Here is a 14,025-nt window from a genome sequence, read left to right as displayed (position 1 = left end):
CTCTCTAAAGGGTTACCCTAGCTGTAGCACGTTAGGGGCACCCGTAGCAGCTCGCTTACTCTCCCGACCACTCGCCAAGACACCAGCCAACTGGGGGGAAGATCCGGTCCCACGGGCAATAGCGGCACTTTCAAGAGCTCTGAAATCGGGGGGGAGCCAAAAACCTGCCCATCTCCATCTCCCCCGACCCCTACTCCACCCCAAATACTCACTTGGTCCAGGTTCTGCTTCTCAGCACCTACCCCTGCCCCGGTGTTCCCAGTGCTCGAACCTCCCATCCCCAAGCCTCCAGGCCCCGCAGCAATCCCTCAACACTTCCTCTTTTCCAAACACAACTGCTGTGGCAGCAAAAGCTCCCCTTGCACTATGAAGCCACTTGCACTCCCGCATCACACCCTCGTGCTCCCAGATTCACACAGGGACCACTCCGATCATCCAGCCCGCCCTCCTGCAGGGCACAGCTCAGAGACCCTCGCCCAGGATTCCTGCCTCCAGCCCAGAGCTCTGGGGCCAGCTCGAGCAGAGCTTTAGAAAGAGACGCCCAGTCTCCAAGGGATGGAGACTCTACCAGTGCCAGGTGAGCTGTTCCAATGGGTACCGACCCCCACAGTGAAACATTTCTAGCGTGACTCGTCTGGCTTCAGTGTCCAACCATGGGCTCTCATTCTGCCTTTTCCTGCCAGCTCAAAGCCTCTCTTTCCATGGAGAGCACCGTAACTCGCGTTCTCTGGGGCTTTCTGCAGTGCACACCGTTTGCTTAGGACGAAGAACGCTTTGTTAACTAACACTAGCTCCGTCACTCCAGAGACCCCGCAGCCTCTCAGCACCTACTGCTGGCTTTCTGCAGCTTGGAGTTTAAGAACAAAGGGCTCAGAAACAGAGGGCACTTCCCAGCAAGTGGAGGTTCTTCGCGATGTGAGGTCCCTGTCTGTATTGCACACGTGGGATTTGCATGCACACCGGGCACCTAAGTCCGGATGTTCCGTTGGCCTGCACACGCACCATAGCTCTTTGCATGCTCCGAACCAAGGGGGTGGGCAGGTTCAGTACTCTCCAGTTTCCCATTCTTACCGCAGTTCAAGCGATCTGCAGCAGAGGGGAGGGTGGGCGGGGAGTGGAATATAGACAGGGACCCCACGTCTCAAAGAACTTCCAGTTACTGGTAAGTAACCTCTTCTTCTTCGACTGCTAGTCCCTAGGTGTATTCCACACTTGGGAGATTCACAAACAGCAGTCAGACTGGCTGGGGCCAGGATGCCGACACGATAGCCGAGTGAGTACGGCTGTTCCCACAGCTGATGGCTGCACCAGAGAGCAATGTCTCACAAAGGTCTACAAAGAACTCCAAGTAGCTGCCCTCCATCTCGAGGAGGGGTACGGCTCTCAGCAACGCAACTGAAGTGACTTGCCCTCTAGCGGAAGGAGCCCTCACCTCTCTGGAGGGGGACTATGGGCTAGTTGGTAACAACGGGTAACCCAAGCGGAAATCCATTTTGAAAGTCTCTGCTCCGATAGAGCTTGACCCCTTGATTGCTCTGCCATGGAAACAAAGAGTTTAGGTGTCTTTCTAATGTCCTTGTTCTTTGCAGATAAACGGCCAAAGCCCTCGGATGGATGTCCAGAGAACGTAGCCCTCTCTCGTCTCAGGCATGCGGCTTTGAAAAAAATACTGGTAAGTGGATTACCTGACTCCTAGGAAACTCGGTAAGTCCTTTAGGAGTGAGCCCATGGTAGGGTGGTCACAAGACCTTTTCTTTGTGGAAGGCAGCGTACGGTAGGTCCACCTGAGCGCTCCCAGCTCACTGACTCCTCCGGCCAACGTGAAGGCTATTAGAAAGGCCAGGTGCATGGACAGAAGGGCCACAGGGCACATGGTGAGGGGCTCAAAGGAGGAGTTTAGTGAGTGCCCACAGAACTAAACTGAGGTCCTACTGCGGTGCGAACTTCACCAATGGTGGGAAGGATCTAAGGATCCCCTTCGGAAATCTAGTTGTGACAAGTGTGTGACGAGCATACCGTTATCCACCCAAGGACGGAAAGCGCCGATCGCTGCTAAACTGAGAGACTCGCAGAGAACCCAGCACAAGAGCCAGAGACTTACAGGTAAGCAGATACTCTAAGATAGCAGGGATCCCTGAGGATTCTGGAGATAACTTGCGTTGGTGGGCCCAAGAGGAGAAACGCTTCCATTTTGCTGAGTGACTGCTCCCCATAGAGTCCTTTCTGTTTTGGCTGAGGATGGACGGCACCCTCTCAGAACGTGAGCCCTCTATTTCCGATGCCCATCCAAGTACCAGACTGGGGTGCTGGAACATGCCCTGGTGTTCTGTTAGAAGCTCCAGCAATGTGGGGATGTTCGTGGATGGGTGAACTGAGAGCTTCAGAAATCCGCAAACCAGAACTGGCTTGGAGAAACCCCCGAGTCACTGCAAACGCCACCCAGCCGCTCTCAGGGACGTCCCAGCCCAGGGCATTGTGGGATGCCGTCCTGGGACCAAGAAGGACCAAGAGAGGAACGTTTGCAGAAAAGGTTGAACCCCCATTGCTCTGCTGACTGCCCCCAGTGGCGACATGAACAGTGGCGTACATGGCAAAGCAGTGGGACTTGCTCTGATGACAAACCAAGGGGCCAATGGGGTTATGGCAAGACCAGTGACTAAGAGCAGAGCGTAAGGAAGCAAGGATGACAGCTGCACACGCTTGTGAACCTCCCTCACCAGTGCGGGCAAATTACACGTGGCTGAACAGCCACCCAGTGGCACGTGAGTTCCACTGACCCCAGACGTATAGCTTGCATCCCCGTTCCCATCCCCCTGAATTTAGCCCACATCTTCGGGAGGAGTCACAAGTGCCTCCGTCAGGGCTGGGGCTGGCCTGCCAGGCGCTGCAGTTCTGAGAGGGGTTTTACTTCTGCACAGATACGCACATGAATTAAACTGTGTTAAATCTGAACCTGCTTCCTGGAGACGCTCTCTGCGGAGCTGTAACAGCTGAAGTTATCCCATGGTTTGGAGGGTTTATTAGCTAACCCCTTGGTAATGAAGCTGTTTAGTTAATTTCAGCTCTTCATAGACACTAGAATGAGCCTGCCGTCAGACGGTGCTGGCGAACCAGGGTGGACATTCATTTGAACAAGATTAGGACTGTTTGTTACTTTAGGGACATTAATGTCATTCTGCAGATTACCCGTTTCAAACTATCGCTTTAAAATGTAATAATGGATTTCCAGCTTCACAGCGAAAGCTGAACTTTCCTCCTCAGCCAACAGGAAAACTGCTTCCTAGTGCTAAACAGCTCATTGTAGTAAATTTAGCCCCGTGCTTACAGGAAGATATGGTAATGAACCACAACTGATTAAGAAGCTGTCATTTCCCTGAAACTTCACATTGCTCGTTCAATGGGAAGCCATATGTCTCAGCCTATTTCTTTATTACAAGTCTGTTTCACGAGGGCGCAGTTGCAGCATATGACATTCACGCACCTTTTCGTGGCACGCTTTAAGTACTATAAATGAAACCCATTTCCCTTGCTTTCCCCCACACTCAGGATCACCCAGGGACGGCCAGTCGGGCCCGTCTCCCAGTGACGAGGCCCAGACACTGCAGAGGCAAGTGGGGCGACCACAACAGAACCCAGCCACCGGAAGTTTCTCTCCAGCCTCTGGCTCTGGCCCTGCATCAGACAGGTTTGGGCCCTTCTATCTCCCCTGTATCTCTGGGTGTTCTCCTCAGCCATGAAAACATTGAACCTTTCCCGATCCCCCCGCCACTCGTGCCGGCAGTGACAGCCAGCGGCCGCGCGTTCCACAGGCTAGCTATGCCCTGCCTAACCAAGCGCTGATCGATCGGGGTGACACGTATCTGTCGTTCAGTTTCACCACCACGCACTAGGACGTGGCCACCTGGGCACAAGGGGCTGCAGGGAACAGGGCTCACAGCACGGTCTATGGTATCACTTGAGAACTGGGGCCCGGGCTGAGGTACAGACCGTTCCTGCAGCAACGCGTCCCACTGCACACCCTGTCTGACTGGGCCCAGCAGGACCTGCGCCCCGCCCCGTACAGCCAAGCACTAGCAGGGAGGGCAGCCGAGGGAACATACCTCTTGCAGCAGGCGCTGGTCCAGGCAGTCTCCGTCGGCGTTGAAGAGTGAGTCCCAGCTCTCCTCTGCCGCAGCACTGCTGTCGCTCTGGGCTCCGTCACTTGGCTGCTCAGGTGCTTCTGTGCTGCCGTCCCAGCAGGACGTGCTGCCTTCGGTCACACCACCGTCCTCTTCCCCTTCCGGCCCCGGCTCTCCATCCGCTCGCAAGCCATGCGATGGCCTTGCCACCCCGCCTGCACAGGCCACCTCCTCGGCCCAGCTCCCGGCCGAGCGGCTGCCTGGGATCTCCAGAGACCGGCTGCACTCACTGCTCCCATGAGCTCCCAGTGCACCCGAGCTGCAGGGCATCTCCGCCCCACACCGCGCTGCGCTGCCTCTGGCCTCGTCCACACGCTCCAGCGGGGCCCTGGTGCCAGAGTCTGTCCTATTGGATGTGCTACGCACTCTCGCCCCGGCATGCTCAGGCAGGCCTCCCTCTAGAGCAGCAGCAGCGCTCCCCCTCTCGCTGTCAGACACGCTGCCTGCCCTCCTGCACGGCGGATCTGCGGCGCCCTCCGCTGCAAGCTCGCATGTGCTTCCTGCGCTCTCCCCGCTCGGATCTGCGGCGCCCTCCCCTCTGAGCTCACACGCGCTTCCTGCGCTCTCCCGGCTCGGATCTGCGGCACCCTCCCCTCTGAGCTGGCACGCGCCTCCAGCGCTCTCCCCGCTTGGATCTGCGGCACCCTCCCCTCTGAGCTCGCACGCGCTTCCTGCGCTCTCCCCGCTCGGAACTGCGGCGCCCTCCCCTCTGAGCTCACACGCGCTTCCTGCGCTCTCCCGGCTCGGATCTGCGGCACCCTCCCCTCTGAGCTGGCACGCGCTTCCTGCGCTCTCCCTGCTCGGATCTGCGGCACTCTCCCCTCTGAGCTCGCACACGCCTCCTGCGCTCTCCCGGCTCGGATCTGCGGCGCCCTCCCCTCTGAGCTCACACGCGCTTCCTGCGCTCTCCCGGCTCGGATCTGCGGCACCCTCCCCTCTGAGCTGGCACGCGCTTCCTGCGCTCTCCCTGCTCGGATCTGCGGCACTCTCCCCTCTGAGCTCGCACACGCCTCCTGCGCTCTCCCGGCTCGGATCTGCGGCGCCCTCCCCTCTGAGCTGGTACGCGCTTCCTGCGCTCTCCCGGCTCGGATCTGCGGCACCCTCCCCTCTGAGCTCGCACGCGCTTCCTGCGCTCTCCCCACTCGGATCTGCGGCACCCTCCCCTCTGAGCTCACACACGCTTCCTGCGCTCTCCCTGCTTGGAGCTGCCCCCTCACATGGCTGATCTGCAGCACCCTCCTCTTGAAGCTTGCACACGCTTCCTGCTCTCTCCCCTCTCGGATCTGTGGCACTCTCCCCTCTGAGCTCACACGCGCTTCCTGCACTCTCCCTGCTCGGATCTGCGGCACCCTCCCCTCTGAGCTCACACGCGCTTCCTGCACTCTCCCTGCTCGGATCTGCGGCACCCTCCCCTCTGAGCTCACACGCGCTTCCTGCACTCTCCCTGCTCGGATCTGCGGCACCCTCCCCTCTGAGCTCACACGCGCTTCCTGCACTCTCCCTGCTCGGATCTGCGGCACCCTTCCCACTGAGCTCACACGCGCTTCCTGTGCTCTCCCCGCTCAGATCTGTGGCGCCCTCCCCTCTGAGCTCACACGCGCTTCCTGCACTCTCCCTGCTCGGATCTGCGGCACCCTTCCCACTGAGCTCACACGCGCTTCCTGTGCTCTCCCCGCTCGGATCTGTGGCACCCTTCCCACTGAGCTCACACGCGCTTCCTGTGCTCTCCCCGCTCGGATCTGTGGCACTCTCCCCTCTGAGCTCACACGTGCTTCCTGCGCTCTCCCCGCTCAGAGCTGGAATGCTCTTGCCTGCACATTCGGATGCGCTACCTGTGCTCCCCCCTGCCTGCTCTGATGTTTCATCCCTGCTCTCATTCCTAGGTTGAGAGGAAGTGCCTAGCCGGGCCAGCGGGCCCCCACACCTCTGCTCCTGTGCGTGCTCTTCCCCTCCCCATGGTGGCACAAGCAGGGGACTAGATGTTTCCTCCGACAGATGGGAACAAGTTCCAGGACCTGTCCTTGAATCCCAGCACCTGGGGCTTAGCTCCCTGAGCCCTGGCTTGCTGGACACCTGCTCCTCACTACCCCCTGGCCGAGCAGGAGCCTGACCCAGGCGGGACTCCTGAGGGCTAGGCTGATCACTGTGGAGGTTTGTTTCCAGCCGCCCACACGGCTGCTCCTCTGGGGCCAGATGGTTTTGGTGGAGTGTGACGCGCTGATCCCAGCCCTGGGCAGAGGCTCCTTCGGGCTGCCCTGGAGCGCTGCCCCGTTTGCTGTTGCGCTTCCTTGTTTTCCCCTCTGACCTCCTCCCCTCTCTGGCCACGTGCTCGCGGGCTCCAGCGCTGGGGCTCTGCCTCTCGCAGCGGCCTTTGGCACCCTCCTTCTGCAGCACGCGGCGGTTTTCCTCCTCCGTCCGGCTCCCCATCGCCCACGCAGCGCTGGCCGCGCCCACTCCTTGGGCTGCCATCTCCCGTCGTGCTTTGGGCACATAGAGGGCCATGTCGGGCTTCCTGGGCCGGGCCCGGCTCTTCTCCCCCTCCTGCTGCATGGTGCCACCTCTGCCTGCAAGGGAGAGAGAGCATTCATTCATTGCCACAGCAGCAGTGCTACAGGACCCCCGGGCCGGGCCGACGCGACCCCCGGGCCAGGCAGGCAGTTGGGGGCCTGGGACAAAATCCCAAACTAAGGCCCCCTCCCTTCCAACCCATCACCATGGAGACAAAAGGGGCCCTGGGGAGGAGGCTGGAGAGCCAGCCTGCCCCACACTTGCCCTGCCGCAGCAGCTCCTGTCCCACAGGCTGGGCCCTGCTGCCCTTCCCTCCCCACGGGGGTGGCCAGGCTGAATTGGAGCGAGTGGTGCTGCAACCCCACAAGCCAGGTCTCTACACTGCTCACTCAAAACTCAGGGCTCCAGGGCCTCCGACAAACTACCCCTCCCCTCCCTGGCCCCGGAGTTATCCAGTAAACAAATGGCCTGAACCCCGGAAGCCCTGGATCGCGCAGCACGGCACCCGTAGGGGACACACAGCGCACAGACCACAGTGCCAGACACTCTCCCCAGTGCTAAGGTGATTCTGACCTCAGGAAAGGAAGGACTGGGTGCCCCGAGCAAGGCTAGTTAATATGCCTCCCCTCCCTAGCCCGCCCCCCCGGCTACGACATACTGCCCCACAGGGAACACAACACTGCGCCAAGATGGCGCCAGCACCCCAGTGAGCCCTTCCCAGCCCAGCTCCCAACTCAGTAACCCCACAGCCTGCAGCTCACTGTAACAGCCAACACCAGGGGCTCAGACCCACAGGTCCCACTGCTCAGCCCACTACTTTCCTGGAGGTTTTTAAGCAGCACAAGGTTGCCTCCATCACTGCCCATGCCCACTGGGTTCCGGGCCTGCGTTTGCAGAGCCACCCGAAGACAATCAGTACTGAACTCTGCCGGGGCACCTCACCTGCCTCCAGAACGGCTCATGAGGGGCCGGGAACGCAGCTGCGCCCAGACAGCAACAGGAGAACGGCGCCAAGGGTTCCTCGCTGCCCATGCCAGCTAGGTTACAGGTCTGCGCTTGGACAGCCATCGTAAGACAATCATAAGAACATAAAAACGGCCACACTGGGTCAGACCAAAGGTCCATCTAGCCGAGTATCCTGTTTTCCGACAGTGGCCAGTGCCAGGTGCCCCAGAGGGAATGAACAGAACAGAGAATCATCCATGATCCATCCCCTGTCGCCCATTCCCAGCTCCTGGCAAACAGAGGCGAGGGACACATCAGTACGGAGACAATCAGCAGTGAGCTCTGCAGCGCACAGCTCGCCTGCTGGCAGAGCGGGCTCATGAGGGGCTGGGAATGCAGCCGCACCCGGACAGTGGCAGGAGAACGGCGTGCCGGGCTCCACGCGGCTCAGCAGCTCCACGGCACATATTCAACGTACCAGGGTGGTTTCTGACCTGCCAGCCCCACTGCCCCACCTGGGGCCAAACTTCCTTCTCATGCCTTGGCCCCAGTGATAGACGCTCTGCCTCTGTCCCCCAATGCCCATGCAACCCCACTGCCTACAGCGAGCACAGACAGGTGTCACTGACGGGCCCCAGCACCGGGGCTCAGGCCCAAGGAGGGAGAGGTTGGCTGGGCTAAGGAGCAAAAAGCAGGAAACCATTATTAATGTCATTAAGGCGAGAGACGGCCCCAAGCCCCGATCAGCAGAGACGACCCCTCTACCTCAGGGCAGCTCTGCCGAGTAGGAGGCGGCTGGTTTGTAGTCACTGTTCACGGCAGGACCAGCTAAGGACACAGCTGTCCTACTGACACCATCTACACGCAGTCTCCTGTAGACATCAGCTCTGCTGCTAACATGGCCCTACAGATGGTCTCGCAGAGCCAAACACCCCCGGGACATCTGAACATGCGCTTGCGGAAGCGCATTCTAATAGCTTATCATTCGGGGTTTGTATTTGCTGGCCTGGCCTGGCGCCGTTCCTCACTGAGGACTAGCCTCTTGCCTGGGTTACACGTTCGCTCCGTTTTACTGACCTTTCGAGGGCATTTGGCGCCGTAACAACTGCAGGGCAGTCAAGCTGTCCTGTGTGCAACACCCAGCTGACATCTACCTCACCTAGCAAATCTCTCTGTCTCTCACCCCCACCCACACCACAAACAACATTTTCCGCCCTGTGTAGTTACTGGAGGCCTGGGAAGCGTCCCGAGTGTGGAAGAGAGGAAAGACGGAGGCCGTTGAGTGGAGACAGGAGAGGAATAAGAGTCAGGAAGAGACAGATGCAGATGAAGCCTGGGACAGAGCAGGGGGCTCAGGCACCAAGATTTACCTTTCAAGAACAAGAGAGTCAGTGGAACTGAGCATCGAGACTTTTGAAGCGGACACAAAGAAACGCTGCTCTGAGAACACACGCTTAGCCAGAGGACCTCAGTGCCACCAGGTACCCCGGGGCCGAGCGCGGAGCGGCTCAGCGAAGGAGCAGCCGTGTAATGAGGCTTCTCACACCTGGCTCTGAAGCAGCAGGTGGGGAGTGCACCAAGCCAGAGCCATCAGGCAGAAGGAATGAACCTGCTCCTGCACAGAGGGGTCACAGCCCAGGAACCCCCAGCCCCTCCACCCCACACAGAGCCAGAGGGAGCCTGGCCCTGAGCACATGGAGCTCTCGCCAGCACAGCTTGGGGTTGCCTTAGCTTAGGGCAGGCGAGAGAAACTCAAGGGAACACACTGCAACTTTTCCTCTCAGGCGCCTCCAGCAGTGCACCCGCCCCCTTCCCCAGCCAGGCCCTGGCCTACAGAGCCATCCATTAGAGAGGTCAGTGAGTAATTAGCTGGGCTGTAATGAAGCTACATTCATCAGCCCAAGAATCAATTCTCTCCTGAACATCTGCGCCTACGAGCCCCTCTCTGGCAGCACCTTCCCGGCTCTCTGCCCTCTGCAGAGGCAGCACCAGACACGCTCAGTCTCTGCCCTGCCCCTTAGCCAGGGCACGGTGCGATCTGGGGCACACGTAGGGTTGGCGAGTGCACACCCAGGGCGCACAGCCCTCCCCTGCCAAGCTGGCACATTCTCCGGTAAGCAGCCGTGGCAGAGCAATAACCACACGTGGCGATCCCATGCGAGAAGCCATTTCCCAGCCAGGAAGGGTCACTACCCCATTCTACTGATGGGGAAACTGAGGCAGCCACACACCACCGACCCAAGGTCACAGAGCGACGCTGTGGCAGAGCTGGGAGCAAACCCAGGAGTCCTGACTCCCTGTCCTGTGCTCCAACCACTAGCCCACGCTGCCTGCAGCTTGGCCACGCAAGGTGGCAGAGCCCTGCTCGCCTGCTGCACCTTCCTGGCAGAGATTTATTTTTCATAATCTTTGGCACAAAGAAGTGCCTTGCTATCTGCCAGGCCCCAGACCCCTATCAATATGTATCAGGCAGTGTTTATGGAGACGGATGGCTCAGGGGTCTGTCCTGTGGTTCAGGGGAAGGGAGCGAGGGGGAGGGGCGTGGCCTTGTGATTAATCACTGCCCACTCTGTTTAGGGGTATCCATCACAGGCCGCTGTCAGGTAAATCACTGGAAAAACACCTCTCCAGTAATTAATGTGAAGTGACGGATGGACAGCTCCCGGGCCCATTAATCTGGAACCTCAGAGCCGCCCGAGATTACGAACGTCAGGATGCAGAAACTGCCGGCGGATCAATAGGGCCAGGAATCCATCCAAGGTTCTCATTTCCGAGGCACCTCCGGTGCATTAGGCTCCTTCCCCTGCCCCCCGCCCCAACTGAAAACGGATCCCTCCAGAACCAACAGCAGGCGCCGGGGGGCTGGCTGAAGAGGGGCAGGAGTGTGCCGTCGACAGCTCTGGCCAGGGCCCCGGAGCAGCTCCCAAGGGCTCCTGGCGGGGTCCCCGTCCCACTTTACACGCAGCACAGACAGTCCTCTGCCCACCTCTCACGGCTCCACAGTGAGAACAGAGCAGACACAGGGAGCCAGCGCTCCGGGGCTGGAAGGGAAGGGCAGCTCGGCTGCACTCCTTGGGCTGGCAGTGCCGGGAAGGCAGGCGCACACCCACAGCAGGCCAAACCCCAGGTGCACTTTGTGGTCAGGCCTCAGCCACGGCCCAATTGTCGGTTAGAAAGTGTCCCAGCTGCAGGGCCGCCTGTTCCGCCAAATCTCATTCCATCCTGCTGATGGATGGATGGATGGCCGGCCGGCCGCCTGGGGAAAGCAGCGATTGCAGGCAGCTCCCCTGCAGCCTGTATGATGGATGAGTCTCTCATGGCTCTCCCCAACCTGCCGGCACTCCAGGCCCCAGGAGATGGAGACACACTCAGGCACAAACACCCAGCCCCCTTTGCTCACGCCAGTGGCCAGCCCAGCTCCCGGCAGTCTCGCCCTTTTCAGAGGGACCCCCATCCCCACGCAGCGCAGTGACCGCCAAACGACTCTGCGACTGCCGTGCTGCTGAAAGGTACCAAGTGTGACGAACTGGGACTGTTCTTGCTGGGGTGTGTGAATGCTGACAGGGGAGTGTGACTAGGATGGTCTGCATCGGGGGATGGGAGTCTGCCCGAGGGAACATACCTGAGCTTGTAACATGAGAACCCAGAGGGGTTGGAGGTCAGGTGACTCCGGGGCCCGGGAAACTGAACAAAGGCTGTGGGAGGGGTCGCTGAAGGGAGAGTGCTGGAAGCAGGCTGGAGAGATGGCTGGGAGGCAGAGATGGCTCTGACCCCCCCAAAGGGGGGTGGGCTGGGATGCCCTGGGACCCCAAGCTGGACCTAACTGAGGGGGGCCCTGTTGTCTGTGCCTGCAAGACCTGTCTTGGACTGTGTTCCTGTCATCCAAATAAACCTTCTGCTTTACTGGCTGGCTGAGAGTCATGGTGAATCGCAGGAAGCCGGGGGTGCAGGGCCCTGAGTCCCCCAATACTCCGTGACACCAAGGCACAGCCCTGCGGGTGGAAGCCCACGTGACCCGCCGTGCCCAGCGCTGAGCTGGAGGAAGGGAAGGGAGCTCCGTCTCTGGCCTCCACCCACGCCGTTTGAACTTTCGTCCGGGAGTGCCAGCAAGAGGGCCGTTAGTGCCGGCTCCCCGGGGGTTTGGGCAGTGGGCACACATTCCACCACCCCTGCAGCAGCCGGAGAGCCTGTCGGAAAGCATCGCCCAGGGGACCAGACAGCAGCTAGCTACGCGACAGGGAAGGCTCCATGCCCCACTTTAGCGCTGCACAGAACGAAGGCAGCCGGCCCATGCAGGACGGGCCCTGAAGCAGAGGACGAGAAGCCGGCCCCTTTGTCTAGCCAAAGATACGCATGCAGCCTGTGTCATTCCACTGGCAGAATGGTCCCTTCTTTCCACTGACTGCCTAGAAGCCGCCCACAGCCTGGGTAGGTCATTTCTCAGCACCAAGGCAGGAACCTGAAGGGCAGCTCAGGGGAGGCGGCGGCGCTGGGCTTCCCATGGACTCTGGGGGCCTTTCTAAGCCAGTGAGTTTTCACTCTGCAGAGTTTACAGGGTACGTACAGTATTTCATGGGGACTCTCACGGGACCGGTCTGCCTGCCCCACGCAGAGCAGTGCCCAGCTGTACACCGAGGCCTCCAGAACCAGCGGCATGAGCCCTGACAGCGTTGGCCAAGCAATGCCCTGCACTCATTTCACTATAGGGGGTATCCAAAAAATGCCACTGCCCAAAGTGGACAGGGATACGGTAAAGCGGGACTGTGGCATTGGCCAATCTACGGCAGGTCAATGAGCGGCATGAACGGTCCAGCTCAAACAGCAGCAGCTCCTCCGAAGGATCGTGAAGCTCTGTTAGCTTTGGGGAAAGCTAGGATCCCCCAGCACACCCTGCCCCATCACTGCCAAGGGGCAATGGGGCAGGGCTCCGGCACACAGCAGCCTCCCTATCCCCTCTGCTCCTCACCCAAAGGTGCAGGACAAAGATCTGCCCCAGGCAGCCGGGCTAGCACAGCCCTGACTGCCCTTCCCAGGAACGAGACACGCTCAGCAAGAAGCAAGGGCAAAGAACTCCTGAGGGCTCCGAGCTCACTCACCCAGGTTAGCTTTCAGCAGGGCACCCACCGCCACCTCTCCGCCAGGGCTTCTCCCTGCCAGCCCAGCAGTTCAGCTCCACCGTTTCTCTATCTAGTGGGAAAAGAGCTAGTCCCCCAACCGCAGAGAAACTCCCCGCAGGCCAGAAGGGCTCCCCCACTGCACCTAGCTGCAGCTCTCCTAGGGAGCAGTCAGCTGCTTGGAGATTCCGCCCTGGGGACCCCACGCCCCACTGGGACCCCGAGGTCAGCTCCCTCCTTGCTGCTGCCACACACTCCAGCGCCAGCATCCTCTGGACCAGCCTTCCCCCCGGCCCAGCAGGGCCGGCAGCCGGCTAGGCTCAGGCCAGCTTCCCAGCTCCAGGTCACTGGCTGACCGCGGCCGCCTTTCTCTAGACCCAGTGCTGCACACAGTCACCCTTCCTGAGAGCTGGGACGCAGAGGGGAGCTGCTAGGACAGGGGACAGGCCCGGAGCCTCCCCCATGCCCCCATTAACAGCAGCACTCGGCTGGAGCAGCTACACGCAGCCCCAGTCACCTCCAAGGAGAACCGTCCTATTCAGGATTTATGGCCTTCTCAGAAGAGCGGATTCCCATTCAGCTTGCCTCCCCGTCCCAGCCAGATGGGATCAATTAGCAAGCGCCTGGTGCTGGGAGGAGCCTCCCCCCACCCCCGGCCAGCCAGCTCTCCACTTGGGCACAGCCTCGCACTCCTCCAGCGTCAGAGCCAGCCACGCGTCCAGCGGCGTACGAGCACACGGAGAGGCCACGGCAGGCCGGGCACAAAGCACTCTCCTCTCAGCAGATTCCCAGCGGGGATATGGGTCACACACCGGCAGCCGGGGGCAGGTGGACCACACCACAGCTGGTGCAGCGTATGCCAGGAGCAGGGCTGCTCGTTTCAGGGCCAGTGGGGTCACTGCACCAGGCAGCCCATGGGGACCCCAGGAGTGTGGGACACCGTGCAGGGAACATGCTGCAGCATGTGGAGGTTTATTTCACAGGGTAACGCAGCTCATACCCCCAGCCCATTACACACTCCACTGCACGGCCCGGCCACGCGTCACCACCAACCCATTTCACGCTCCGGGGGCAGGGCAACGGCCCTCAGCTCCATCTCATTCACACTGCACTGAGCAGGTAACTTCACAGCTCACCCCCTCACACTGCCGCTGCCCACCACACAGCATGGCGGCTCCCGGACCAGCTGAGCAAGCCGCCACCCAGAGGAGCCCAAAGACGCCTCTGTGCTGTGCCCTGCCGTGACCAAGTAGGACTGTTCTTAATGTTTCCTCTGAATA

At 60.3% G+C, this 14,025-nt stretch overlaps 1 protein-coding gene across 3 annotated transcripts in view; it reads right to left on the bottom strand.

The window, feature by feature from the left end:
- R3HCC1L (R3H domain and coiled-coil containing 1 like) overlaps positions 1–14,025 on the bottom strand; it is a 51,437-nt gene that overhangs the window by 18,636 nt on the left and 18,776 nt on the right. For all 3 annotated transcript variants that reach the window (XM_054034635.1, XM_054034636.1, XM_054034637.1), the window contains one exon: positions 4,101–6,742. In XM_054034635.1, coding sequence (XP_053890610.1) covers positions 4,101–6,742 — 2,642 coding nt within the window. The remainder of the gene's footprint in view (positions 1–4,100; positions 6,743–14,025) is intronic.

This window comes from Malaclemys terrapin, chromosome 7 (genome assembly GCF_027887155.1).
Source record: "Malaclemys terrapin pileata isolate rMalTer1 chromosome 7, rMalTer1.hap1, whole genome shotgun sequence".
Classification (NCBI taxonomy): Eukaryota; Metazoa; Chordata; order Testudines; family Emydidae; genus Malaclemys; species Malaclemys terrapin.
This window is presented reverse-complemented; position numbering and strand designations above follow the sequence as displayed.